Source organism: Macrobrachium rosenbergii, chromosome 43 (genome assembly GCF_040412425.1).
Source record: "Macrobrachium rosenbergii isolate ZJJX-2024 chromosome 43, ASM4041242v1, whole genome shotgun sequence".
Taxonomy (NCBI): Eukaryota; Metazoa; Arthropoda; class Malacostraca; order Decapoda; family Palaemonidae; genus Macrobrachium; species Macrobrachium rosenbergii.
The window spans coordinates 44442679-44470478 of record NC_089783.1 but is presented as its reverse complement, the minus strand read 5'-3'; the positions used below and the strand labels follow the sequence as shown (position 1 = coordinate 44470478).

The window sequence follows — 27800 nt, the reverse complement described above, 5'->3', positions numbered from 1 at the left end:
CCACTATTCCAGACAACAGCATTTCTTAATGACGGTACGTACCGTGCGCATGTTAAATTGGTTACAAGTTAAAAGCATTTCGGTTCAGTACAGTATAAATACAGAACATTATATATAAAATAAAATATAAATGAAAAGTTTTCTATTTACCCTTGGTAAATAAAAAGGAAAACGGTACGCAACAAGCGGAGGTACAGTAACTATCTTAAATCGTGGTCGAACTTACATATTTTAAATTGGCTGACCCTTTTCAGTATCCGTCTTATCCGATATCCAGATTAATGAGGTCCTGCTTAACGAGGGTCGACTGTAAGACAATAAATACATGAGTGTAAGTGTTGACTTGCATCTTTGCATTCAGGAACTAGGCTGTGTGGGTTACTCATCAAATACTCCTAGGTCATCCAACATGATCAATTCAGACATGATATTACTCTAAAGGTCTAATGGTGTCTGGAATGAAGAATACTACAATCCAACCGTTGCTTTTCTCATATTTTCTTATTTTTTGAGATCATTAGCCCACAACACTTTTCATACCTCAACATGCATCAATCTCCAAGCATAGGTTATATTATAGGGTCATTGTTACTCATCACAGGGCCAGACCCCCAAAAGCATCTGGGGGATTTTGCCATCTGTTACACTACTGCCTTAGCCAGCAGTTGGTTGTGTCCCCAATGACCTAATTTTTCCACTGCTGTATAGAGACAAAATTTAGTGCCCTAACCCCAGAAATCTCTGGTATCCCCAAACCTGCTCAATGGCCCTTACTAAACAAACCTACAAGTGACAAGTAATAAGGGAAGAATGGCTATGGATATTCGTGGCTGTTTGGAGTTTGGATTGTTGTAACAGTCAGATGCAAATGACAACTCCATTGATGTCCAACTTCTGGCATATATGACTCCCTTAAAATATGTGAATATCACTGACCTCTCTCAATGGAGCCAATGCCAAAAGGAGAACCATCTTTAGTGTGAAATCCAGCTGTGAGGCCTCTTGTAATAACTCATAAGGAGGCATGATGAGACTTTTTAGGAACAGGGAGTGATCTCAATGAGGTAGTCTGAGCAACCCTTGAGGAACCTAAACAAACTCTTGCACAAGTCTTTTTACACCAAAAAAACAAAGCCTAGTCAACTCAGCTCAAGTATCTGCTACAGGGCAGACCTATAGCACTAGATGGTGGAGACCATACACTTTTTACATCACAAGAGGAAGAGAATAAATCTGTAGTAACAATAACAATAGACTAAACTAGTTTAGTCACTCTTTTACAGCACCAATTACATTACTGGCTTCACTTAGCCACCTAGAGGTTGATGCAAGATCTGGTGACAGCTATGGCTTCCTCCTCTGAACAACTTTACCTCAAAAGCCTTACTGTAGCATCCTGAGGTTGCTGGAGAATCTTCAGAAGTTCTACTGCTTGCATAGAAGCCTCCTGTTATTGTACCTCCACTATTGCTGCAGCCAACAGGGAGTAATAGGTAATGGGACTATGATATTTTTTTACATTTTGAGATGCAAAACATCCAATTTTACCTTTAGCCAGTATGTTAGTTGTAAAATATGGACCCTTAGACACTAAAAAATGCATATCAGTTTATATGAATGATGGGGTTGTGGTGAAATACAAATTCACTTAGGCATTTAAAACAGCAAAATCAGATAGTTCATTCACAGTTTAAAATAAAGTATACACTAAAAAATATTCATATAGCATGAGTCTAATATATTAAAGTATACATTAAAAAATATTCATAGTAACATGAGTCTTGAAATGGAGAAACAAATCCACACTTATGTATGGGTACAAATATATTTAAAATAAATTCAAACAGAGAGCTTTTGGGAATCTGTTCAATTCCCCTTTTCAATCAAACAGACTCCCTAAAGCTCTCTTGTTTAAATTTATTTTTAAAGACATTTGTACCCATACATAACTGTGGATTTGCTTTTCCAAAGTATACATTGTAGGTATTGTATTGTACAGCGAGACATCACTTACTAAACCATTATGCTGACACACACTCAACAAGAATATCACAATGCAGGATAATTTTATCAAACTAAACTAGTTTAACGTTGGCAATCATCACAGTAGCCAAAGAGGCACAATACAGTACTTAGTTGTAGATCACAAAGGACAGCAAAAACATTGCAAAAGCTAGTGGCACTAGAGGTCTGGCTTTCTGTTATTCAGCATACTAATTTGTAGCCACATAGGGATTTGGTGCATCATCCAACCATCATCTGTGATCATCTTTCATACTAGATAAATATTTTGGATCAGTTCAATATAAAATGGTAAAATATCCATCATTGCATAAGAAAATACATTTCTTACTCACGTATTGTAAATCAGTAAATACAGGTAAAAGAAATGTAAACTATCATAAAATCATAGCAGTAATTAAGATTGGCACAAATGTTAAGATGCTCATAATATAGGTACAGAATCTCCAGCATACATCACAGAGAGAAAATTAAGATACGCAATATACTTTCCGTGTTAAAAACATGTTTTATACCCTTCATCCATAGAAGTCGAAAAGAAGCATCCAGTAGCATTCAGTTGGCAATGAGCCAAACTGCTGTATTAGGCTTTACCCTGACACAAAGAGGAATACACAATGAAGTAAAAGACTATCTTCCAACTGAAAATCCTGACAGGAAAACTGAAATCAGTCTGTTGATTATGGGGGCAGATAATGAAACATGCCTCATTTTCTGCATAATACTCAATGGACCGTTACAAAAATTAAATCACTGGTTTGTATTACAAAAGCTTATGTTTGTATCATGGCCTGACTGGAAGAAACACAGCTACCTATTGTGCGTGGAGCAGTTAAATCCTAGAATTACCACATTCTTGTTAACTACCATTAGTACCTCTTAGTAGCAGATAAACTTATGTAAAATACACTATGATTGGTATAATATGTAGGAACAGTTTCTCCATGCTACTGAAATTGTACCACTTAGGTCTTGTACTTACGTCATTTTCCGAAGTCCCACATAATGTGCAGGTTTTGCATTCAATACACTGCCATCGGTACTTTACAACACTTTTCATCATATTAGCTGTAAACTGAAGGCAAGTAGGATGGCCTGTAAAAAATAAACCTTTTTATTGCATTGAAAATTTCAAATAATCCTTACTTTTATACATACTTCCCTAATGCATTTCTTAGCTTGTCTATGAAGGTTGATTTGATTATCAGGTTAGGCCGCAAAGCCATGCACGAGTTTGTCCAATCAACTAGCTATTTCACATTGTCATGTCCAAACAGCCTTGTTAACTAGGGTACAGTACTGTACTAAGCCAACCTATTGGAGACATTTCATCTTCTGTGCCATGACCATCACTTTGTTACAGAGTACAGTGTACAGACAGTCTGTCAACTAACAAACAAAGCAAAGAAGAGAATACCTGCTAAATAAGGCCTTGAAATGCAAAAATTGTTTTCCATAGTCTCCCAGTGTACAAATAAAGTGCATATTGTTAATCTACAAATACTGAGGGGGGGGGGAAGAGTGAAGACTACCAAGTTCTTGACTTCTACAATCCTTAATGACAAAATTCAAATAATTCTCTTCAAAATGCACAAATGTGTCTAATTATTCATTATGCAATAACAAAGGACTTTTAAACTGAAGTAAAAGGTCTAAAAAGACTATCTATCCAAAGGATAATTGCAAATCACAATTTCTCATCAAAGGTTCTGCCTATTGCTCACAGTGGTAAGAATGGTTCTTTAAAAGCAACGATAGGTCATGAAAGTTGGCAAAAGTTGCAAATACATATTTCAACAGGGAAGTACTTGCTTGGCCACCAACACAAGACCTAAGTATTACGAAAAACGAACGATATATCTCTAGTATAGAAAGAAGAGAAGGGGAGTGACATTTCCCAATATAACCTTTAATCATTTACTCAATAACAAGCTGTTTAACACATTCTTTATAACTAAAAGTACAGCCCATTTCCAGATTGGAGTACACTGGCACCTCAACTTATGGACTTCAACTTATTGGATTTCATTATTAATGAGATGCATCCATTTCATTAATAGATACATCCAAGTCTGGAAACATAAAAATCATATTTCATACTTAACTGAATAATCTGGACTTGTTCCTTGGACTGATGCAAGGCCAAATAACTCACCTTCATGACCCAAACCTAGGATTAACGACACCTACTGAGCAGCAGATTGGCAGCTTAACTACAACAAACCAGACTGGTTGAGTAGTCAGAAGATTAACCAGGAACTTGATATAAATAATCTGTCCTTGTACAAATTTTTATCTCTTCATTTCCTATAACAATGGGAACACTAATCCTTGTAAATCTTAAGGAGACTGGCTGGATCTTTTTTTCTTTATTTTTGCTCTGACCATGAAATTGTTAGGTCATGAAGAACCTCTTACAGTGTACATCCATTTTAGCCATGGAAGTTGTCAGTGACCCTTGGGCTTGTGACACCTTAGACTTTTCCAATAAATAGCTATTTCTGTGCAATTTTCAAAATTCTACTTCTCTTTGCTGATTGTTTCGCCTCCATGATATATATACCATAAAAGTCCTGGTATATAACTACATGATGGGGAAGATTTTTTCTTTGAAAATCATTCTTTGTGGAGTATGAATTTTTAAATTTTTATAACTAATAATGCCCCTCAAAAACAAGAAAAAGACAACTGACAATTCTATATTTCAAAGATACCAAAAATATATTTTAAAGATAACAAAAATAAACTATGTGATGTCTTACTTGACAGATCTTGCCATGTTATAAAAGGAATATTATTAAAACTAAAAAATAATAAAAAGATGGTTTCAAAGATGAATAACTTATGTTTTGAGATAAAGCCTTACAAAATTTATGACTTACATTGAATGCAACCACAAAGAAGTGATAAATATTATGCATTTAATTATTAGTTTTGGATATTATTAATACAAAACTTCAATGTTTTTTCATATTTAATCATAAGTGATGATCCCCAGCCCTATTATTTTCGGTTATCATGCAGCTGAGCATTATTTTCAAAGGAAAGGGTTTCATAGCAACTCAAGCTAGTAATTTTTTCTGACGCCCCTTCTTTCTTCCTTAAAGATGTTTGATTTGCTGTTTTCTCTAAGGCAAGGTCAAAATTTACTATAAATGTTGATAAATAGGACAAATATGAAGATAATGATCTTCAGTGGTAAAAAGTGTACCAACCTCATCACTGTTCTGTTGCATGAAACTCAACTATGAAAGCCATGAGGCATGTATTCCCACTTTAAATCAATAGGAGAATTGCCATTAATCATATTTACAGAGGTCTATCTCTTAGGAAGTTATTGTGCTTTACTATTATAATAAAAAATATATCACACTAAGTTAATGCATCACTAGTTCTGGTTTTTTGAGATGAGATTAGAAAATACCAATTACAGTACTATAAATGTAAGGTGAATTTTGACAAAAAACTTAGTATAAAGATTTGTCAATGCCATAGAAAGCTTCTAGAATATTTTCAGATTGTAAATTTTTCCAAATTTCAATGTTTTCAGCCAGCCAATCCCCTTAAGGACTTTAAGTTTAATTTTAAAAAATATACCAAGATTTACAGATATGACAAAGGTCTTACTTTATTCTCATCCTAAAAGAAAGTGAATTCTTTGTATTTTTCAATAATTACTTTCCTTTGTGAATCGCTGTCTAATGTTTTGATGACTAAGCCTTTTGTGTTGCAGTTTGGACATGGAAAATGCACTGAATTTTACAGTGTGGGATGTACTGCTTCTATTCCTTGGAGCCATAACTAGATAAAGCAAAAGTAAATGCTAGAAAAGACCTAAAGCATCTAAAACACTGTGCAGTAAGCCCGGAAACTTCAAATTATGGTAGCCTGATGAATTTTAAAACAGTGCCAAATTAGTGAAGGGATCAGATTACAGGTAGGCAGATTAATGTCTACTTGTAACAGATTTGTGAAGAAATTAATTTTCTCACTCACATTATCTTTGGTGGCAAACAGCCATTGCAGAAATTATATACTTTAGTACCTGCTTTTTTTTGGTGTGACACCACCAACATGGCAGCATTATCTAATATAAACAAATTAACAGGTCGATGTGACTACAAGAGCTATTGCATGGAATAAAATCATTAATGACTGAATTTGTATGAGAAGCTGGTTTTATTTAGTGAAAATAATTTATGTTATTTTCAAGCTTAAATTGTACAGGTATGTACTGTAGTGTTATTTACTTGCAACAGTGAAAAATAAACCTGCCTCAATTTTCAAAATTATACCATTAACTGTACTGATTAGTATGTTTAACAACAAATCTTATTACAACATCTGTATCTAATTTTAATACATTTTTAATATTTCAGTGATCATTAAATGTTTTTATCTTGTACACAATAGTACTAAGTATTACAGAGTATTATTTTACCATGCTTATAATTAATATCCTATTATTTAAACATGGTTTTAATGAATATTAAAAAAAATTATAATTAAGAGGTCCTACTGTGAATGTCATTTAAAATAAAATTAATAAGTTTACATATTTCAATTTCTTCTAATACTCAACAGCAGTTGGAAATCCTTGAAACTACATCTGAAGATTCATATTATGTTCGGAATTTTTATTGTAATAAAGGCCAACAACACATACCTGAACGTCCACAATCAGCGCATGACACAAGACTTTCAGGAGACCCAGTTTTCTTATTTTCAGACGAATCTCCAAGGCAGAAGTCACAATACGGAGATGCAGACACTTTCTTCTTGCTAGCACCTTTTTCAACAGGAGTGTGTTCAGTGGGAGACGACAAAGCTGACGGTACTGCTGGTCCAGCCCCTACAGGGTTGACTCCAGCTCGACGGCCAGAGGAACGTCCTGATTAAATACAGTGAATCTGAAGACATTCTCAAACAGCAAAACCTATATATGAATAAGAACATTCTGATATGGAAACAAACATGTCGTATCTACATAATAGAGCACTGATTTCTGAAGACATGAATTAAATAGCTCATCAATGAAAAATAAAAATACAACCATATTCTCAAGAATATACAATTTCATTATTCTGTGAGATAAAACAAAACTCCATTCCTAGGCAAACCAACCACAACAATATACAATTCACTTTCATGTAATTTTAATTTTGGATCTAATGCAATATTCTTAATACATACAAACTGCTGTTCAATATTAGGTGCTAGTCCCCTAACTGCTGTCCTGAAAAACCCATCCAAACCTAAATTCTGCAAAGCTTACTGGTGTAGGTGAACCACTATTGAAAAAAGGAATACTATCTACTCTAGGCAATTTTGCTTAAGATATTGTAAAATATGCTAATTGAATACATAAAAAATAATGACAGACAAAATATTCTAGGCCAATATATTTCCAAAATTTTAAGTATATTGTTGATTGAAGTTTGGACAATCATTTAGTACAAAATGCTTAACTGTTAGTGTTAACCTGCATTCTTTGCATACAGGGACAGAGCCATCATGCCTACTTTGCAAGGTACCCATTGGTTAAATGAGTGAGCAATTTGAAGTTGAGGTAAAATCACTTTAAAGTTGTGCTCTTTTTTGTCAGAAGAATGTCATAATCCAAAGGCCTTACCTGTTGTAATTTGTTTTCAGATTCACTTTTCCAAAGAGTGTCACTTATTAAAGACGACTATTTTAGAGATGTCAAATACCCAGTCACAGGAATTTTCTTTTGATCTGTGCATAGTAGTTGCAACTGTCAGTGCTTTTTCAGCATCTTCATTTTCACTGATACAAAAAGAGCAGGTCCCCAACATATCCTTTAAACCATTTTCATATAATTTATGAAATGAACATGTAATGTTCTGTACATGAGAATTTTCAAGATGAGTGTGGAACGGCTACTACAGCACTTCCCAAGTCACTAAAAATAATATTTTTGGTGGCATACTATCAAGTGTTCTGCTATGATACCATAAGCATGGTTTGTTAAAAAATGTATTTTATTTTTTATAAGGTGTCATGGCCAAAAATCCTACAACTGATAAGAGTTTTCAAACCATCAGCATGAACTGTTTGGCATGAAATCTTACAGCAGTCCCTCTGACGCTACAGAGGGTGGATATTTGAAAGAGACACTGTTGACAAAAACTTTGTGAGCTGCAACTATAGGACTTGGCTGATGTTGGAACTCCTGAATCATTGGTAGTAGTCTTGATTCCTGTCTGCTTAAGTGCTGATCTCCATCCCCAAATAAAATCACATACACTGATGGGACTGAACCTGACTTCTTCCAATTGATTTCCACATCCTGGTGCAGCTTAAGTCACAAAAACAGTCCAACTTCTGCCTCATTTCTGTTGCTCTTTCTGCTAAGAACAACAGCCATCCAGATACCTCCACAACCTTAGACTGGAATGGTGTACCCTGGGTACCACTAGTTCCAAAGGCTGTGTATAGACTTCATCACTGTTACTGGCTAAAACACAGACATGGAATGATGAATACCTAACCCCCCACCAGATGAAACACTGGTGCTGCCTCAAGCCTCAATGTAACAGGAAGTGGAAGATTGCAGCCTGGATGTCCAAGAATGGCATGAAGTCCCTGTTCCTGAAGGACAGCCTCACTGACTCCCTCATCTCCATTCTTGAGGAAGATTGATTGAATTATGGTTACTAAAATTGTCATCACGTTTTGGTTCCTGATGCCAGCTTAAAGGGAGTCTTCTGCAGGAACTCATTTATTCAGCTGAGGCTGATGATCAGGCATTAACCTTTTGTCACCATCAAGGCTACAAATGGACAACTGTACAACCCTGGTGATCTGTCTATCACGTCCTTGATCACTTGCATCCTGATCACAAACTCTACTATACACCCAAAATCTACCGGGTGGAAGGGACTAGCCTCTAGGCAAGTGACTCAATATCCAAATCAAATCACATCCAACACCACAATGGCTCAACCCTATCTTCTTCAATGCCCTCCAGAATCCCTGGAGACAAGCCCCCACTGGCAGAAGAGATGTTTTTAGGCAGACAACTGCTTCACATTCTCCTCTTTCCTTGAGCCAGAGACTTGGCTACAGACTGAAATCCCTTTCTTAGCTGAAAGGTTGGCTAAGTGAGGTATTGCCAAATTTAGTAGAGAGATCTCACATATCCTCCTTCCACCATTTAAACTTTTGTGGCAACACAACACTCAATTTGTTCAAGAAACATTGGCAACTCAACATACAAGTAAGGGGGTTTATAATTTGTAAGACCATGTTTCCACATCACATCTATTACATTTTCTTTTTCAAGATTTCCTTTATAAAATACCAAAAGAGCAATAGAAAACCACTCTATAAACAAGTTTATTATGACAAATCTGTGTCAAGGAGCAAGTGCATTTGAGAAGTGAGAATGTGCAGGGCCCAATTTAGTGGGCAATTCTCATCTATCATCTTTCAACACGTCATAAATTCTAGCAGCAATGCACCACTCAATGTCCATGCAACTTGACCAGTTTGGCAAAAACAATTTAGTGGACTCGGCCTATTTTCTCTCTCAAGATGTCCTTTATGAATACAACATATGCAACAGTAGCAGTATTCCACAAAAATTTCACCCATAAATGAGTTACCTGTAAAAAAAATGGGATAATGTTAAGCATTAACCTATAACATTAAATTCTAACTATTGCAAATCTTACCCCAATTAGGTGTAGCAGTAGGCTGAGGTGCACCACTTAAATAGTCAGGATTTGGTTCACTAGCCTGAGGTGGCTCTGAAGATCTAGTTGGAGCCTTAGGTTTACTATCTTCTTTGTCATCTTCTTTGTGGGAGTGAGCATAATGATATGTAAGACCAGGCCTTGTTTTATACCGCATCCCACACACTGAAAAAGGGCAACAAAAAGTTTCACTTATTAAGAAATACCTTTTAAAACCAAGAAATACATGATAAATTAAGTACAGAAAAATACAAGCAAAATATGCATGTTGCCATTTCATCAAAATACACAAAAGTAACTATGGTTTAAATACACAAAAGTAACTATGGTTTCACCTACCTAAAATGTCATTTCATGTTAAAATTCTAAAAATTCTTCCATGTATCTTATAACCTTCTCAAATAAACTTACAATCTTCTCTTGTCATCAGGAGGATTTCATTAAGTACAGCTGACTAGTGATCTGTTGTATTTCACATTTGCTTACCCTAGCCCATGACCTTTTAAGAAATTTTATGCTATCTCCAAGGCTTTTGAGATGGCCTCAGCATAAAGATGCTTTAATAACAGCATGATAATCAATATGGATCACAGCTAACACAATGCAAGTAATGCAGTTAGTTCCCACAGTGGCTAGTTTTGATTGATTGATTGATTGATTATGAAATTTAAGTCTTGAAGACCAAGTGTCGGAACCCATCAGGATTATTCAGCACAGTGATGAAGATGAAATATACAAATTAATAATGTGATTGATAATGAAAAGGTGAATGATAACATACTGTACTAGTATGATAATGAAAAGGTGAATGATAACATACTGTACTAGTAAAATTCAGTGTTAAAATACAAACATAAAAATGAAGAATGATATTAGATAGAAACCATAAAAATAAATATGCATAAAAATTTTATATTTAAAATATATATATATAAAATAAATATGACAAATCTTTAATAAATATACAACATTATATCTCATTAAAAAGATCAGATTCTCTCAAGAATCAATGAATCTGGTTTGGTCACTAATCAAGGGAATTAGTTTTGTGCATTCTCACTTTTATAGCCTTATTCTTCTATTATTCTCCCTTACTCATTACCACTGCCTGCCCATGGTGATTCTCATTACTATAACTTTGATTGTCCAAGATCTTTCTACTGATTAACCCCTTAACCATAACTTTTAATTAAATTATAAACTGAGGTATTTTAGCCTCCTTTGATATCCAGGTCATCATATTGTTATTATTACTATTATTATTACTACTACTATTATTATTATTATTATTATTATTATTATTATTATTAATATTATTCATTATTATTTTTATCTCGGTCATCCTATTCGACTGGGTGGTATTTATAGTGGGGTTTCAGGTTGCATCCTGCCTCATTAGGAGTCCATCACTTTTCTCACTATGTGCACTGTTTCTGGTAGCACACTCTTCTGTACGAGTCCTGGAGCTACTTCAGCATCTACTTTTTCCAGATTCCTTTTCAGGGATTTTGGATCATGCCTAGTGTTCATAAGATTATGGGTAAAATTTCCACTGGCATATCCCATATCCTTCTTATTTTGATTTTCAGGTCTTGATACTTATCAATTTTTTCTCTTTCTTTTTCATCTACTCTGGTGTCCCATGGTATTGCGACATCAATGACTGACACTTTCTTCTTGATTTTATAATCAACATCACCGCTGGTCTACTGGCACATATCACCCTATCTGTTCTGATACCATAGTCCCAGAGGATCTTTGCCTGGTCATTTTCTGTCACTCCCTCAGGTTGGTGTTCATACCTCTTATTACTGCAAGCTAGCTGGTGTTTCTTGCACAGGCTCCAGTGGAGGGCTTTTGCTAATGAATCATGCCTCTTTTTGGACTGGTTCTGTGCAAGCACTGGACATTTGCTTGCTATGTGGTTTATGGTCTCACCTTTCATATTGCACTTCCTGTTTCCTTCTTGAGTTCTGCCCTATGTAGCCACTGCCATGTTTCATTGCTGGCCAGTTCTTTATCTGTCTCATGTACTGTCCATGCATTGGTTTGTTGTACCATTCCTCTGTTCTGTTTTTCATTATCCTGTCTCTCTATATTTCTGGGTTTCTATATATTTCTGGGTTTTCATCTACTTTTATCAGTCCTTCTTTCCATGCACTCCTTAGCACTCACCTTCACTGGTTTTCAGTTATTGCCCCAGTACTCTGCTCTCGATGCTGACACAGTCCTCTATGCTTAGTAGCCCTCTCCCCACTTCCTTTCATGTTATGTATAGTCTGTCTGTATTTGCTCTTGAGTGTAGTGCTTTGTGTATTGTCATGTGTTTCCTAGTTTTCTGGTCTATGCTGCGGGGTTCAGCCTTCATCCACTCCACTACTGCGCTATATTATTATTATTATTATTATTATAATTATTACAAGCCAAGCTGCAATTCTAGTTGGGAAAACACAATACTACAAACTCAATGGCTCTTTTGCACAGTACAGGCATCTCAGTCTTGACTCACGTAAGTATGGTGACTAGGATTTCAGCCTTGACAAAAAATATGCAAAACATTGCTGCTTGTACGTACTATCAGTTTTCGAAGATAAAAGCTATTATGTTCCATTGTAGAGAAAAAAATAGCACTTTAACAGATATACCACTGAACAAAACCTACCACTTCTTCACTGCAGTAAGATTTCAACAATAACAATACCACTTCTAAAACTTTTGATGGTTAACAAAGTTAAATATGGCACACTTCAAGCATTCTATACGAGTTATTTCCTTTAAAGGGTTAAGTACCATTTACAGATGGTACTTTGCATTTTCAGAATTGCTGCATCTTAAGAACTAAATAAATACATTTTCTTATTTTGGTTTTGACATTACAATATTTTCATTTTTTCATGTAATGATCATTTATCTGCTATAAAAACACAAACTACTGTACTGTATAACCATCTACTAGTGAAACATGAAAAATTATCATAAAAAAAAATAAAGCAAGTAATGTGGCTTATTACCAAGAAGACACAAATTCAGATGAAGATAGTTTGGATATTAAGTTTAAATTGTTCTTCACTTATCAACATGACTATGTAAAAATTGACTTGGAAGTTATGGTAGGCTAAGACTGTGTTAAAATTTACTATAGCCTACCAAATTAAATTATCATTTATTCTCAATGCTTCACTTTATCACAACTGCCAAGAACACAATATTATTTACACACCTCAATTCATTAAGAATATCTGTTTTGGCATAATTCCAAATGTGTTGCAAGAACTTTTGTGGCAGACAACCCTCTCAGATCCAACATTTAGTTCAAATTAAAGTCAGTGATCTATTCCAATCCCTTATATATATATATATATTCATATGTAACACTTACCTGTTTCAAGTACGGAAGGTTATAGAAATAACATTATATATGCAATACATGTCATTTTAGGACATGAACCATCAACTTCAAATATTGCAATTCCAAGAATTAGCCAACACCAAAACATTTTTTGTAAAAATATGGTTTTGATTTTAATACCAAACAGGATAATAGGAAGTTCTGTTATGGGAAAAAAATATAACAGAGCTTCCTATTAAATTATAAATCCATAAAAGTACCTGATTCTACTGCTTTCCCATCAAATGCTGACTGATCTATTGTTAAAACTGTTCTTTATGTCCATTAAAAAGAGTACAGAAGCAAATTTAGAATCCTTACATTCACAAGAATAGGGCTTTCCAGTGGTATCATCCTCATCTTTCTTTGTGTTTTTCATAGGTTTTGAAGGCGTCTTTCCAACACCCTTCTTTTTGGGCCCTCGCTGAAAGAAAAATAAAAATTGTAGCTTGATAAGCACCAATAAGCAACTAAATACCTATCTAAAAATAGTAATTCCTTGTCGCAGCAAACTTTTTGCTAAGTTCCTGAAATCTTCCTTACTCCAACTAACGCAAAATGTCACCTAAAATTTCTGAAAATGATCTAGTTCTACATTTGTCTTTAAAACCATACAGAGGATAACCAAAAATTGGGTAAAGTATTTTCATGTTAAAATCCCAAACTGCAACCTCTCTTTCAACTTTATGTTTATTTTATTTAATGCAAAAGTGCACTTTAACCCTGCCCTCTTTATTAGTTTCAAAATGGAGTAGAGTTTCATCAAGGATGCAATCCACATACATCAGTAAGTCATGCAAAGCTCAGTATGTTATTCAGGTCAATGCAAGATGCTCTCTCAACTCCCACATTAGGTCAGACCAACTGCTGGCAATTGCATTAAAAACCATGAACATAAATGATAATCATTCTGAGGGTTGCCTACTTGCAAATATCTCTACCTCTGGCCATCACCTATAGACATATCATAAATGTGGAAAAATTGTTTTCTGTAATTTTTGCTCTCATGGAATTGAGAGGATTGTATAAATTCAAAAACATTAGTACACTTATCAACTTTAATAATAAACATGAACAACAAATGTGTTGTTCATCACCGTGGCTGTCCAATCATCCTGTAAGAAGAGCTGGCTGTATTAAGCATTTCTTAATCACTGATACTACCTGTTCTTGAAAATTCTCCGGAAAAGTTATTGCTTTAAATTAGTTAACTGCAATGACAATAAACCTGCTATGTATCTTCTTTTTCAATATTCTGGGTGCTCAGATTATTTCCAATATCAAAATCTGAAAGATAACTTAAAAATTCCAAGTAAGTTTCATAATGGCATCATCTGTTCATTTAGTTTCCTTCAATACAGTAGAAAGAAAATGACTTACCTAATAACCTTATCTGTCTTTTTGCTGTTAATTTTTCTTTAAATCTGCCTCCACAATTTAAAGCAGCCTTGCAATGTTTATTCAACAAGTACTACTTTTGCAACTCTGGGCTGGAAGTTGGTCATTTGCCTACTGACCTGGGCTAAATAAAAACTACTACATCCATTACCCAATGCCTTAGCAGCAAGATAAGAAAAAGGTATCATCATCAATGGCCACAAAAATCATTTAATATTGTCACATCTAGCAACTTTTGTGACTAGTATATTTGTCAATGACAACCATAAAACATCCTGCAGAGAACTTTTACCCCACAACTATCAAGTATCAGAAGTCAAGGCAGAGAGTCTTCAGTTACAAATAGCACAAACTATTGCTGTACAACAAAATGAGATCGCCAATTTTACTGTCTCCATCATAAGGTCACCTCATCAAAGTCAATCACTGTAATCTCAATGGTAAATCATCAAGTCATAACAACTCAACAACCATAATAAAAATAATGAAATATCACCTAGGTTACTATATACAATAAAACACACTGACACATGTAGCAGTATCAACATTAACAATTACAGTATAACTCTTGTGTGTCATCTAAGAAGAAAAGGCAGACATTTTTTAGTTTCTATTAGCAAGAAGCATTATTAACCCAAATGTGACTTGGAAACTGGAATAGGAAGAGGGATCCTGAGTTCTCTATCAGCATATGAAAGCAATACCCCTGGGAAAATGAAATGTAGAGAAATATTTGTGTAACAATAAAAGTACTGTTAAAACTAATTCAACAGCAGTGCTTTTTGTTGTTCTTCCCTGGCTTCTGCTTACACGTACAGTACCTCGAATTAGAGAAATCCTATAAGGCAAGTTCAGTCAAGTTTAATTTCTCATAGGGCACACATGCAACATTATAATCATGCAATCACTTGCAGAGAGAACAATCAGAAAGTTGAAGGGAAGCTTTACCATTAAAGTATAATAATGCTTATTTTTGGTTAGAAATCTACAAGCTTAGACCTCCAATTCTGCAAGAGTAGATAAAAGTCTAACTTCTTGCTGACTAGGGGACTCGGATTACATCAGGAATAAAGTAATAACTTCAAGTTTTGCATAACTCAGCTTGGAGGAAATACCAAAACTAGTGTTACTTCGGTAATCACATTGCCGTAAATCACATGAGCAAGATCATACAGCAACAGACATTATCAACACTATAAAGACTTTGGGCAGATATTATTTAAAGGCAGATTTTATAAATATTAGACAAATCCTCTGAAAATGAGAGGCACTACATTCTGGCCCTCATTTACCAGATTTGGAAGCTTTGGTAAATGAGGGCCTACAAATACCTCTACCTGACAATACTGACAAAAAACACTCCAACAAAAACTGAATCTCCTACTTTCTGAATGAAAAATGACACAATATACCAATCCTGGCAAAGCCTGCTGAACTTTATGATCACTACTTCTCCAGCATTACCTCTATGTCCTCAACTGCTGCAAACATACTGTGACCATTGAAGGCTTGACACAAACACAAAAAAGTTTGAATAATGAATACAGGCAGTCCCCAGTTATCGGCGGGGGTTCCGTTCCTGACAGCGTGACAATAACCGAAAATCGTCAATAACTGAAAATCGGCGATAATAGCGCCAATCCCTGGTTATCAGTGCCGATAAGTGGGGATCAGCGCTGATAACCAGGGATCAGCACCGATAACTAGGGATTGGTGCAGATAACTGGAGATCGGTGTCAAAAATCCAGTTATCGTTGTCACTAGACAAGCACTGCAAAACCGGATCGCCAATAACCGGGGACTGCCTGTATCTGTAATATTACTAAAGTACTGGTACCCAATAATAAAGAACTTAAGCTATCAGAATTCTAACTTTAATTGTCCAGAATTCTACTTTTCATTCTACAGTAAGAATTAACAAAAGCAGCCACCTTCCTCCTGCCAGTTAATTAATTCCCTAGCCAACTTCAGCCTGCTCCAAAACATAACTACATATGACCTCAACCCTTTGGGATCATATTCAACAGGGAATAGTTTGCAGATTCCATTCCAAATCTTCACACAGTAAATGCAAGAAATCCCAAAGGCACACTCGTCTGAATGTGACACAGCTACAACCGCATCTATCTCAAGTCATCAATATTCAAAAGCAACAAGCATGAAAAATAATCTCAAGAGCACCCAGTATCAGCTGAATTCCCCTATACGATGTGCAGTGCCGACACTTCTAAGATCCTTCAATCATAGCCTGGGAGTTAAAAGTTCAACCATGATGCGTGTTAAATATAACAAATATATATGAAAGGCAAATTAATGAAAAAAATAAGCTCTAAAATTCACCTGAATTAGGAGGATTGAATTTATTCATTAAATGAAAAAGTAGCCTTTCTTGTTATACAAGCTTGACCATTAACAAACAATAGAACAATTAGTTCCAGCAGTTAACCCCTTACCTCTCTCTTCCTCCAAATAATAAATACAGTACCTAGTTAACTGTAAATACAAAATTTATTTCCTGAGGAATGAAGACTTAAGGCTACAAGGAAAGTAAAGTATAAGAGAATAACAAAGATGGAGAGAACAAAGGAAAGGGGATGAAGGAGAGCAAAAGCATATCATTCTTGTTACAAGAGAATTTCTAAAGCTTCTCCAGCTAATTAAAAAATTGGCTAGTAAATCGAATGATTTAAGATTAATCCTAAATCAATAAAATCTTAATACTTAAGCCTAACTCAAATCTATTTTACATATATTTACATAAGACCTTTAGAAGCTAAGGTCTTTTGTCTTTTTCTAAAGGCCTCAGCTGTTTTATAGGCCAATCTTGATGGGCAAGGCTCACATACTTCTTCAGGCTCTGAAAAATCGGCACAGCCAGCCATGTCTTATGAGTCTGTCTGATCAGAAGGAGCACTGTAAGTTAGAGGGTTACTTAATTCAGAGTACAACTTTAAGAATTTGAATACTGCTTCACTGCTAAGATCTAGCTTCATGGGCTACAAAACTATATTTTCTTCACCAGAAAAAGACTAGAGGCCGAAGAGGTTTGTTAGGTAGTTTCAACAAAATTACCTAACCTTCCTTCTGAATCTTAAGAAAACAATGACAGGCTCTATCTTTATCTGTAAAATTAAGGAAGCATTCCCTGACTCATCATACTTTATTTTTTTACTAAGAACAGAGGAATATTCAGTATCCTCCTAATATTCACAATTACTCTATATTCAGTGCCATGGAAAAGCATGGAAGGTACTAGTCTCAGGACTTAAAAGTAAGAGGTCTATTTTTCAAAACCTTTGGGAGGTCAGATAAAAAAGTAATAAACTGAAAAGGTGGTAGTTCCATAAAGTCCCTGCTCGATAGTCCTGACAAATCTTTCCCAAGTGGCCCCAAAACAAGTATGCATAGACTGGAAGACTCCAATGAGCAATAGCAGCTGTTTAGAGCTTTTCCATGAGTTCAGATAATAAAAGAAGCTGTTCTACAATTCCATTTGCTTGTAGAAAAGACTTCGTATTATCAGAATACACTGCCATAAAAACTCCAAAGCAATTTAAAATTCTGAGGAACACAAGAATTAATTCAGCTGTAGTCACAGAATCCATAGCGTTCAAATGCATAGCTCTAGTATCAAAACATGACAATCAAAATATACACCTTAACCTACCGACAAGCATCATGTCTACTCCCTAAGTGACTTGCAGCCAACACTAGTGTGAGCAAAGGAGAGCAAAAATGAATCAATCAAGGGGAAATTTCAAAATATCAACGGTTAACAAGCTTCAAAATAACAGTGATTTTTCCAGAATATTCCCCCAAAACTCAAGTGCATCTTATGAGATGGTAAATATGGTAATTTTTACCAGTGTTTCAATATTATCCTCTGTCAGTCCACTTGCCCTTATCCTGGTCCTTCTAAAGTTTGTTTAGGGCAGCTAATTGGGTCAGGTGTTTAAGTTTATCGTCAAAAGTCAAAACCTATTTTACACATTTAAGTGAAATTGCAGATTATAAGACAGAAATTTTAAAAAATAATAAGCTTTTAGTTCTTCATGGTAGGCAAGCTTACATGCAGCATTAAACCATGGCTTATCTTTATGGCAAAACATGAGGATTTTAGAAGGAATTCTCCTCTTAATAACAGTCTTTGGGTGGTCATTGAACACTCAATAATATTCGGACCTCTATGAATATCTCTCCACGTAAGCTCAAAAAATCATGATGAATACCATCCCAACTGTCATGGGATTTCAAATAAATTTTTCTTGAAAAGCTAACATCATGAACACCTTACTTGACTCCACATTAAGCTTACTCAAACTATGATCAGATGAGCCTATTGGTGAACCTACCCAAAAGATACAATCCCTCTAACAATTGTGAATACAATTCACAAGTGAATAATAGTGCAGATGTCTATGGCAACAGTTAAGAACTTATCCTTGTAAAATGCATTTCAAGTTCATATAGTAACAATAATTTTGGTATTCATATTAAGTTGCCTATTTTGGTATTCATATTAAGTTGCCTATTCTGACTCTCTGTGCTGTTTATTGTGGATTCTATAATAAATTGTATTCTATCATGGACTCATTCAATGATCCTCTGGTCACTACTATAATGTCCACTGGACTATGTAACTATGTCCATGACTGTCTACTTCAGGCACTTTTAATCTTATTCATCTATGTCATAAATCCTTTCATGTCTTTCCTATGTGTTCTACATCCACACTCAAAACCTGATCTACCTGAAATAGGGGAAGAACTATTTTAACAATGTTTCAGATAATCATCTAGAAGGTTTAACGTATTTTCAAAAATATTTTTCAGGAGTCCATTAGCCATCTACTGTCCCAAGCATTACTGTCTGAAAGCTTTAAATTAATGCTCCACAAAGGCCTTAATTTAATTTTTCTTTCACAATAGAATTAGAGTAAAGTCATAATGACTATATATAAATGTCTAACTCTAAGGGGAAATTGATGAGTGCACAGCTTGTACCCCACGGGCTGATTTCATTAATGAGTTTTAGTTCAAAGTGTCATTGTGCAGCCAGCTGGATAAAAGCAAATATACCAACAGCTTTTCCTTGCCTTTATTACCAAGCACAAAGAAAAGCCAGAATCAGTTCCAGGGCAAACCACTTGGCCAGTCTTCTCAAGAGACTAAAGACAACGATGCACAACAAAATGACATTTTTATAACAAAATAAAGTTTTATATATACTTGCCAAATAATTACATAGCTATTAGTTTCTACTTTACATGGTAGCTCAAAATTTAAAATTCATGGTAGCGCTCTTTTGTTTTGGGTGTAGGTGGCTACCCTGCCCACTTTCGGGGAAGAATAGGTACAACACAGCTAAAGAGATCAATTCGTTTATGTCCTCTGTCGACTGAGAGGGGAGGAGGGAAGGCTCCCATCATGTAATTATTTGGTAAGTACATTCATCACAATTAAGATCTGGAGAGCAAACTTGCTCCCTACAATTACAACAAATGGTATGATTGTCATATTTAGCTGACGTGGGTCAAGTCTTGCAGCCTTTGCTGCAGTATCTAACACTAGAAAGGCTAGAATCTGACATGATAAGTCCAAATTAAAGTCAATATCAGGAAAGTCACAAAGACAAAAGTCCTGATTATTAGCTAAGCTAACTGAAATTAGCACGCATCCAAAAATCCAGAATACTTCACCAAATGACGAGAAATTCGAAACCATCCGGTGAGAAAACGAATCCACAGAGCTGCTCAACAACCAATGTTTAGTCATTGACCAGTAGAAACGTATTGATCTCTTTAGCTGTGTTGTACCGATTCTTCCCCGAAAGAATGTTGGTTGCAGACACAGTATCTGTCATTATCTGGACATGGGGAACAATTAAAAACAAGTGTCCTATCCAAACTCAAATCTAAGCACTGCAGCAATATCCGGTTCTCATTAAGAAAGCTGTCCTGGGTATACATAGAGGGATAAACTGGAAAGAAGAGCTTCCTAAATTTATAACTTAATAGCAAGAATTTTCAAGCAAAGGACCCACAAGTAAATTAGCCATCAAGGAACAGTGGTTTTTCGTTGTAACTGCTGTACTGTTGGAGGGCTCAGGAAGCATCTTCGACTAAGGAGCAATATGTGAATCACATCACATATTGCTCCTTAGTCAAAGATGCTTCCTGAGCTCTCCTACAGTACAGCAGTTACAACGAAAGACCACTGTTCCTCATGAATTGCAGTACTGAAGACTGGTCAAAACTGGGGCACTTCCACATAAGGAGACACGAGCATTTTAGGAATCTCTTCTGCAAGCTTTCTCAGCCACTAACAATTACAACCATGAGGATAGGTACAGCCTACAGTTTTCTGGGCAGATCACTTTAGGCAGTACTGAAGGTTCTTTGTAGCATCCCTTTGGCCAAAAACTGCAATGTTTTCTGCCTTTTACCTTTTCTCCATTTCCTCTACTCTATTGTCCTTTGAAATCCAAATTCTTCAACCTGCCTTCGTCTTGACTTCCATTTTAGGAAAAACTTTTCAGACCAGTGCTAACAGTCTACAGATGACTCAATGGTCTGGTTAAACTACTATATAATATAATAATAACAATTTTCATGAATGGAGCTAACTCAACTAAACTGACACATGAAAATTCAAGACAAAATACACCATGCACAAATTACAAGGTTAACACAATGAGAATAACAAAAGAAGTGTAGTGTGTTGTCAACGCAAAAATAAAAACCTAAACTGCAGAGGATAATAGCAAACACATATAGTAATTAATAATTAATAATTATAGATAAAAGTAAACAAAACAAAAAAAGGAAAACACTGACTACAGCTCCAGCAAGAAATAGGTCCACTTGGCAAATAAAACAGCAGTGGAATTACAATAATTGTGGGGCAGTTGCTGCCCCATGTCTAGGCAGGCTACTCATCTCAGTAGCATATAAAATAACACATTGCTACGGCTGATGCATTAATGACTCATTTCCACTATGGTTTCCTTTTTTTTTACATGAAGCTTGTGGATTGTGACCACATAAAATATTTAAAAATTCTTCAGTTGATCTGTGGCTAAATACTGACAACACAAAGCATTCAATATCAGTAACGTTATGTCTTAGTACTGTTACTTTTTAAATCTTTTTCTGGTAACTTAAGCTGTCCAAAAGTCCTTGACATTCTTTAGAGAAACTCCTGGATTTCATATCAGTAATAGTTACAGGCAACCAATCTGAATAGCAAAAACAATCTTTTGAAAAATTATATTCTCTAAAATACAAATAAGATTTCAAGTTCCTTGTCAAATTAACTAGAAAACATTCTCAATTATTCTTGGCATTCTTAGTAACAATCTTTTCGGGTTCTATACTAACACCAACAATGTTTACTTCCTTGTAAGAATGGTAAAACCACTAATTGGGTTTCATCAGTTTATTGTACCTTTTTTTTTAAGCTGTTACCTTCCATTGCATTTCTATATCATTATTTTTTTAAATATATGATACCACAGATTTATGATGAGTCCAAATTATTTTCCTTTTGGAACCCTTCCCAAGACACCATACAATTCACTAAACCAGAAAAATATTCAACAACAATTAAATAAGGCCTATTCATGTTTTTAAATGTATGAGCAGCCATACAACTGATTGTAATTATATGCTATTTAGCTCCATCACAAAAATAAAGTGGAGCTACACCTTCAAGTATTCAAGGTAAGACTGCTTGAAGATCTGACATACAGTACTGCTAAAACAATAAACAATCAGGAGCAAAATATTTAGAAAATTAAATAAAAAGATAACCAAGAATAAACAGAGGCGACACCCAAGGCCATGGTGAGGATATTCACAACACTCAAAAGAAAAAAAGAAAAAAAAAAGTCTTGAAATATTAAATTTGAGAGGTTAAATTCCAATATGAACTAGACAACTGCTGCAAGAAAAGATGACTTCACATTCACTGCACATACATAACACAGACTGGAAACTAAATTCCTATTTTCAAATTCCTAAAAGCAAAACATCCCATAATGCACATCACTAAAACATACCTGCGTGCTATTCTCAGTTGTCTTCTTTTTGGAGCTTTTCTTAGGGATCCCACCAGGGACCTCATTGTAAGCATAACAAGTAAAGGAGTTCAATATCGTGAGAAGACAAAAGCTAACAGTTTACATTATGATAAGATGATGTTACTGTGACTATATTACGAGGGAGCTAATCAATAAATCATACTTTTGAATCATCAATCAACAAAAATAGCTATTCTTAAATAATACTAAACAATATTCACCTATGGATACTACTTTCAATCATTCAATAATTATTCACTATAAGATGAAGTTCACATTACAAAACAGTACTGTACTGTACTGTCCTCTACTTAAAGAAGATATACAAACTTAGTTCCCAAGCATAAAATTCATGCCTTCAAATCTATGCTGGAAGTTCATTACAAGGGAACATAAAATCTTACGAATAAAGAGAATCAAGTTGTGATTTAATTTATTTATATTTTCTCCCAAGTTGTTCACGCAGAATTAATATTTCTCTGACCTTATGGACAAAGGAAATATGTCATGTTTTAAACTAAATATTTAAAAAAAAAAAAAACTGTCAAGACATTAAGGTGATCTGAAGTGTTTAGCAGTGGCGAAATGGAGAAGATTCTATGGACCTATAAAAAACCAAAATTCTTGACCATTTACAGCCTATCCCCTGGAAACAGTTACATATCTGCTTGAGGGTAATTCAATTTATTTTTCATATTGTTCCATTACAAGTTCTGTTTTGCCTTAAAATTTCATGAATAAAATAAAAACTGATAAAAAATGTTGCTTCTTCCTATACGCAGATAAATCCACGAATCCTGAACCAATTGTTGGTGGGGAGATCACACATACAAAAGTGCTGGGGGGAGACTTATTACATAAATTGGTCAACAAAAAATTTTGGTGCTCTTAGCATACACATCGGTCATAGTCAAAGAAAACTACTATACAGAAAATGAAAAGCAAGTAAGTTACTAAAGAACTCCCAGTGTTTCAAAGATACTAAATTTTCTGAAAAAAAAAAAAAAAACTCTACAAAACACTAACACTATACACAAACAACTGAATTTAACAAGACTGCTCTACATTCTTACCTTAGGTTTCCTGCCAACAGGAGTCTTCTTTCGTTTGTTACCTTTGCGATTGTAAGTTTCATCATCAAAATCTTCCTCACTTTCAAATTCCTCTTCAAGTTCATCTTCGTATGTTGGCTCATCATAAAATGTAGCCCACTGCTCAGGCTGTGAAGATGAAAAATGAAAAGTCATTAGTATAAATTCCTAGGGCTAATTACCATTAACATAAGTCGGCAGAAAGACTTAGTGTACTGCAAACTTTTCATATTTATAGAACAGAAACTTGAACAGAGATGTCAACTTTACACCCCGTCCTAGGTTTGTTCCTGTCCACTTACAACCAACAAAATATTAGAGAAGTGTAAATTAATGACATACACAAACTACTTTGCTAATGAAATATGAATGGTGTAAAACAAATTATAACTAATACGAAGTGTATACAGTACTTGAAAGATCAAATAATGTAAAGAAATCAGTTTTGCAAATGTAATTTCAAATATGCAATTTTCATCTACACTTCGGCACTGACATTATGCCCATGACCACATCCTTCTCTATTAAAAAAAAAAAAAACTTTGGCAAGTAATCACCATAGCTCTTATCAGACTCCTTTTCAAAAAGGGTGAATTACTAACTACAGTACAGTTTAATTAGTTTGTTTATCTCCAGCTTATGTTTCCATACTGCTAAGTGAATGATTGGTAATGGAATACAAAAAAGAGGGCAACCCATCAATAGGAAAGAATTAAGATATGATATTACTACCTTTAAAAATGAAAATGATATGGAGTTCAAAACTTAAAAATTATTCTTTGTATTATAATGTATGCTAGAAGAACTTATTAATTAAAAAAGTAAAATTTTATGTTAAGAAATACAGTAAAGACAAACATTAACAGTCATGCAAATTCCTTATGCGTTACATTTGCAATTATAAAATTGCCCAATTTTCTTCAAGAAAGCTCTTTAAGCCTAGAATAACTCTGCCCACCAGTTTTACACAATGGTACTATGTATTCAAAAGGTAAATTTTCCCAGTCTTTACCTTGAACTTGGCAGGTCACCTTAAAAAATGAATGATGAGTATGCGTTTAGCCTGGCTTGGTAGGTCTAAGGTTAAAAAACTAATTTGGTGTTATGTCATATTTTTTAATATTATCATCTCAACTACAGGTTTCAATAAAGATTTTTTTTATGTAGATTAAATTTTTTTTCTAGTTTAAATCACTTGAGAGAGAGAGAGAGAGAAAGAGTGTTAGGTTAGGTTATTTGGTCTTGGCCAGAATAGTGCCTATGAGTTGATACAATGACAGTGTATGAAAGGAATCAAGGCAAGAGGGCTCTCTCCCTTGCCTACAGCATCTACCTGTTTCCCCATTCATCCCTCTCACACACACAAGACATCAGAACGCAAGTTGGCCAAGAACCTCACTACTCACTACTCACCAGGTCTGTGACAGAAAAAATTCTTACCACAAATTCCCATGCCTTTTCATCAGGGAAAGCACGTGGTTTGAGGACTCATCAACTACCAAAATTAGGTTTTTCTATCAAAAGGAGAATGCAAAAGAAATCACCAAATGACAAAATGGCATAGCTTCTGATTAAAAAAATCCTAACAGCCCAGATGAAAAAATGGTCAGTGGTAAAGTCACTCAAGTTATCACAGACTTTTATTCAGGATACCCATTAGGGTTTAAGAACAAAGGATAAGAAAACGAGAGCCTGTATGTGCTACTCTATGCAGCTCTAAAGTGACATACCTAGTTATATGCTGGGTTGGGATATAGGATTATTATGCGCCGTCCCTAGCCATATCTCAGAATTGACGCACTATCAAGAAGGCCCTTTGCTTTTCACTAAGACATCTATGGGGCTGGGACTCTCTATTCCACCTACCAGTGCACTGTGTAATTAAGTTCACTTGATGTCATGGCAGCAGTATTCGAGGAACAATGCTTCCAATGACCACCTCATAAACTTGGAGACTTCTCTGACAGAAGTGCCTATAAGAAAAGCCATGGATGCACCCACTCCTTGAATGTCATACAACCCATGAGGGGAGTGGGGTTCCTCCTTTCTAATTATGGACACTAAGACAATTCTCAGCCCCTTTAGAGAGACTGGCTTGTTTCTGATAGGGAGTAAGAGAAAAAGGATCATCTGTGATGTTTGCCACAACAACTAGGTAAACCTGGAGTGTTTGGATGGGGCATAATGTCATCTGTAATACTTAGTTCCTGTAGAATAATGGATTTCTTCTTTTTCAAAAGGTCCTTACTCTTAGCCAGAAGGCAGTTCAGAAGACTGTCCTTTTGAAGCACCTGAGTTGTGGTTGATTTACTGAATATAGTTGAATGGTGTCAACAAACCTCATTCAGACCTGGTAATGGGAAATCTTGAAGGAGACAGTTTTTGTAATGCAAAGGACCAGAAGCAGGAATTAAAAACTTCTCCATTTGAATCAATGCAAAATCCATAAAGCAAGGTCTCTGCTAATGCAGCCTTGTATGTTATATCTTTAGTTGTAACAAGGCACTTATCCTTAAACAGGTAGATACAAACAACCACACTTCATATACAGACTGGTATTACTGAAGTTCATAGTTTTGCACCAGGTACCTAGCAATGTTAGGTAAATAAGCTTCACAGTGGATTAGGTTTAAAAATTCCATGCGAGTCCTGTCTGGGATAGAACAGTGGACAGCATTAGCACTGATTTCTTGCCTGCTGTTGAGGCAGCAGGAATCAATAACTCTTTGGCCAATTTAGGGCCACTAGGTAGGTGGTTCTGTTGAAAGTTAGTAGTTTATTCAAAGCCTCTCAAATCTGGGACAATGGAAGAAAAGATAGACTGTTCTCCATTTGTTCCATTCTTGTAGGAATGCATTCTTGCTATTGCCTGACTGTCCAAGTTTGGAGAGACATACACTGGAGGGCAATGGTTCTCATGCATGGCAATCAAGTCCACCTTTGGATGAGGAAAGGAGGGTTTGTCCAACATCCACTCAGTCAAGTCTGCTGTCTGCCTCGACAGGAAGTCAGTTATTAAACTGAGCACTCCATGTAATCTTTACGTATTATTCAAGCCTGACTTCAATGGGCAGCATCCTTTCAACTTTCTACCCTTCAATTTTCTTGCAAGTGGGTCATCAAATCAGCGTTTAGTCGCAAATTCTTTACCTTGGCTACAGTCATATCACAGACTTCCTCTCTTGCATCCATAGGGCTGCCTCACACAACAGGGCTCTAGATATCAAGTGCTTCTCACCTGCCCTGGTTTTTTTGTTAGATGTTGCCCTCCGGCCCCTCTAGAAAGCGCACTATGTATTTCCTTGTAATGTCACTCTTAACAATACTGATATGTCTTTAAAAAGGCGACTTTGAGGCCCTGTAGCTAAGAGGGGAACCCTGCCACGGACATGAGACTCCTAATGCACCCCTTCTTTGCTGCACATTATCATAGGTAGCAATGTCCTTGCCTTGGGTATATTGTTACAGCAGTTGTCTCATTCTTCATCTTATTCACTCATAAAATATCTAGTACTGAGGGTATCTTTACCTAAAGTCATTCCTATAAGTCCCTGGATTTAGTGAGTGGCTGTCTCTGGACTTTTCCCCACTAAAGACCTGTGGCTTCTGGGAGTTTATGAAATCTAAAGATCCTTCCACTGCAAATCCTAAATACTATAGCACTTCATAAAGACCTGCATTTGTTATACAGTATCCCCATCTTTCCTTCTAATGACATGGCAGCTATGTCTTCCATCCTGAAATCATTTGCTATTTTTTTTTGAAGAGCAATTCAAGTTATTTCATCATGAATTGATTAATGATATGCTGCTTTTACAATAAAACAAGTTTTTATACAAATCCATTCATTATAAACTCTAGAGCACTATTCCCTTCCCCACTCTTTCTTGTGAGGTCTGGCACAGTAAAAATGAAGCATACCAACCTCAAGTAATCAGGTGTTGTCTGAGTATGCATGGTAGAATCACCCTTTTAGGAATGTTTTATTTCATGCACCTGAATGTGAACTGTACACATACAACTATTTTATAAGACTCTTCTTTTTGTAAAAAAAAAAAAAAGTATTTTCTGATGGACGTATGGCAGTCAGAAATACAACTAGCC

The 27800-nt window shown here is 35.4% G+C and overlaps 1 protein-coding gene across 2 annotated transcripts in view; it reads right to left on the bottom strand.

Moving 5' to 3' along the window:
• The window catches only part of LOC136828842 (zinc finger protein ubi-d4 B-like), a 62148-nt gene that overhangs the window by 11645 nt on the left and 22703 nt on the right, over positions 1-27800 (bottom strand). The window contains exons 5-10 of one of the 2 annotated variants that reach the window (XM_067087113.1): positions 23679-23825; positions 22585-22644; positions 13450-13552; positions 9720-9905; positions 6689-6913; positions 3005-3117 (exon numbers count right to left, since the gene is read on the bottom strand). In XM_067087113.1, coding sequence (XP_066943214.1) covers positions 3005-3117; positions 6689-6913; positions 9720-9905; positions 13450-13552; positions 22585-22644; positions 23679-23825 — 834 coding nt within the window. The remainder of the gene's footprint in view (positions 1-3004; positions 3118-6688; positions 6914-9719; positions 9906-13449; positions 13553-22584; positions 22645-23678; positions 23826-27800) is intronic. The other variant, XM_067087114.1, reaches the window with a different exon arrangement.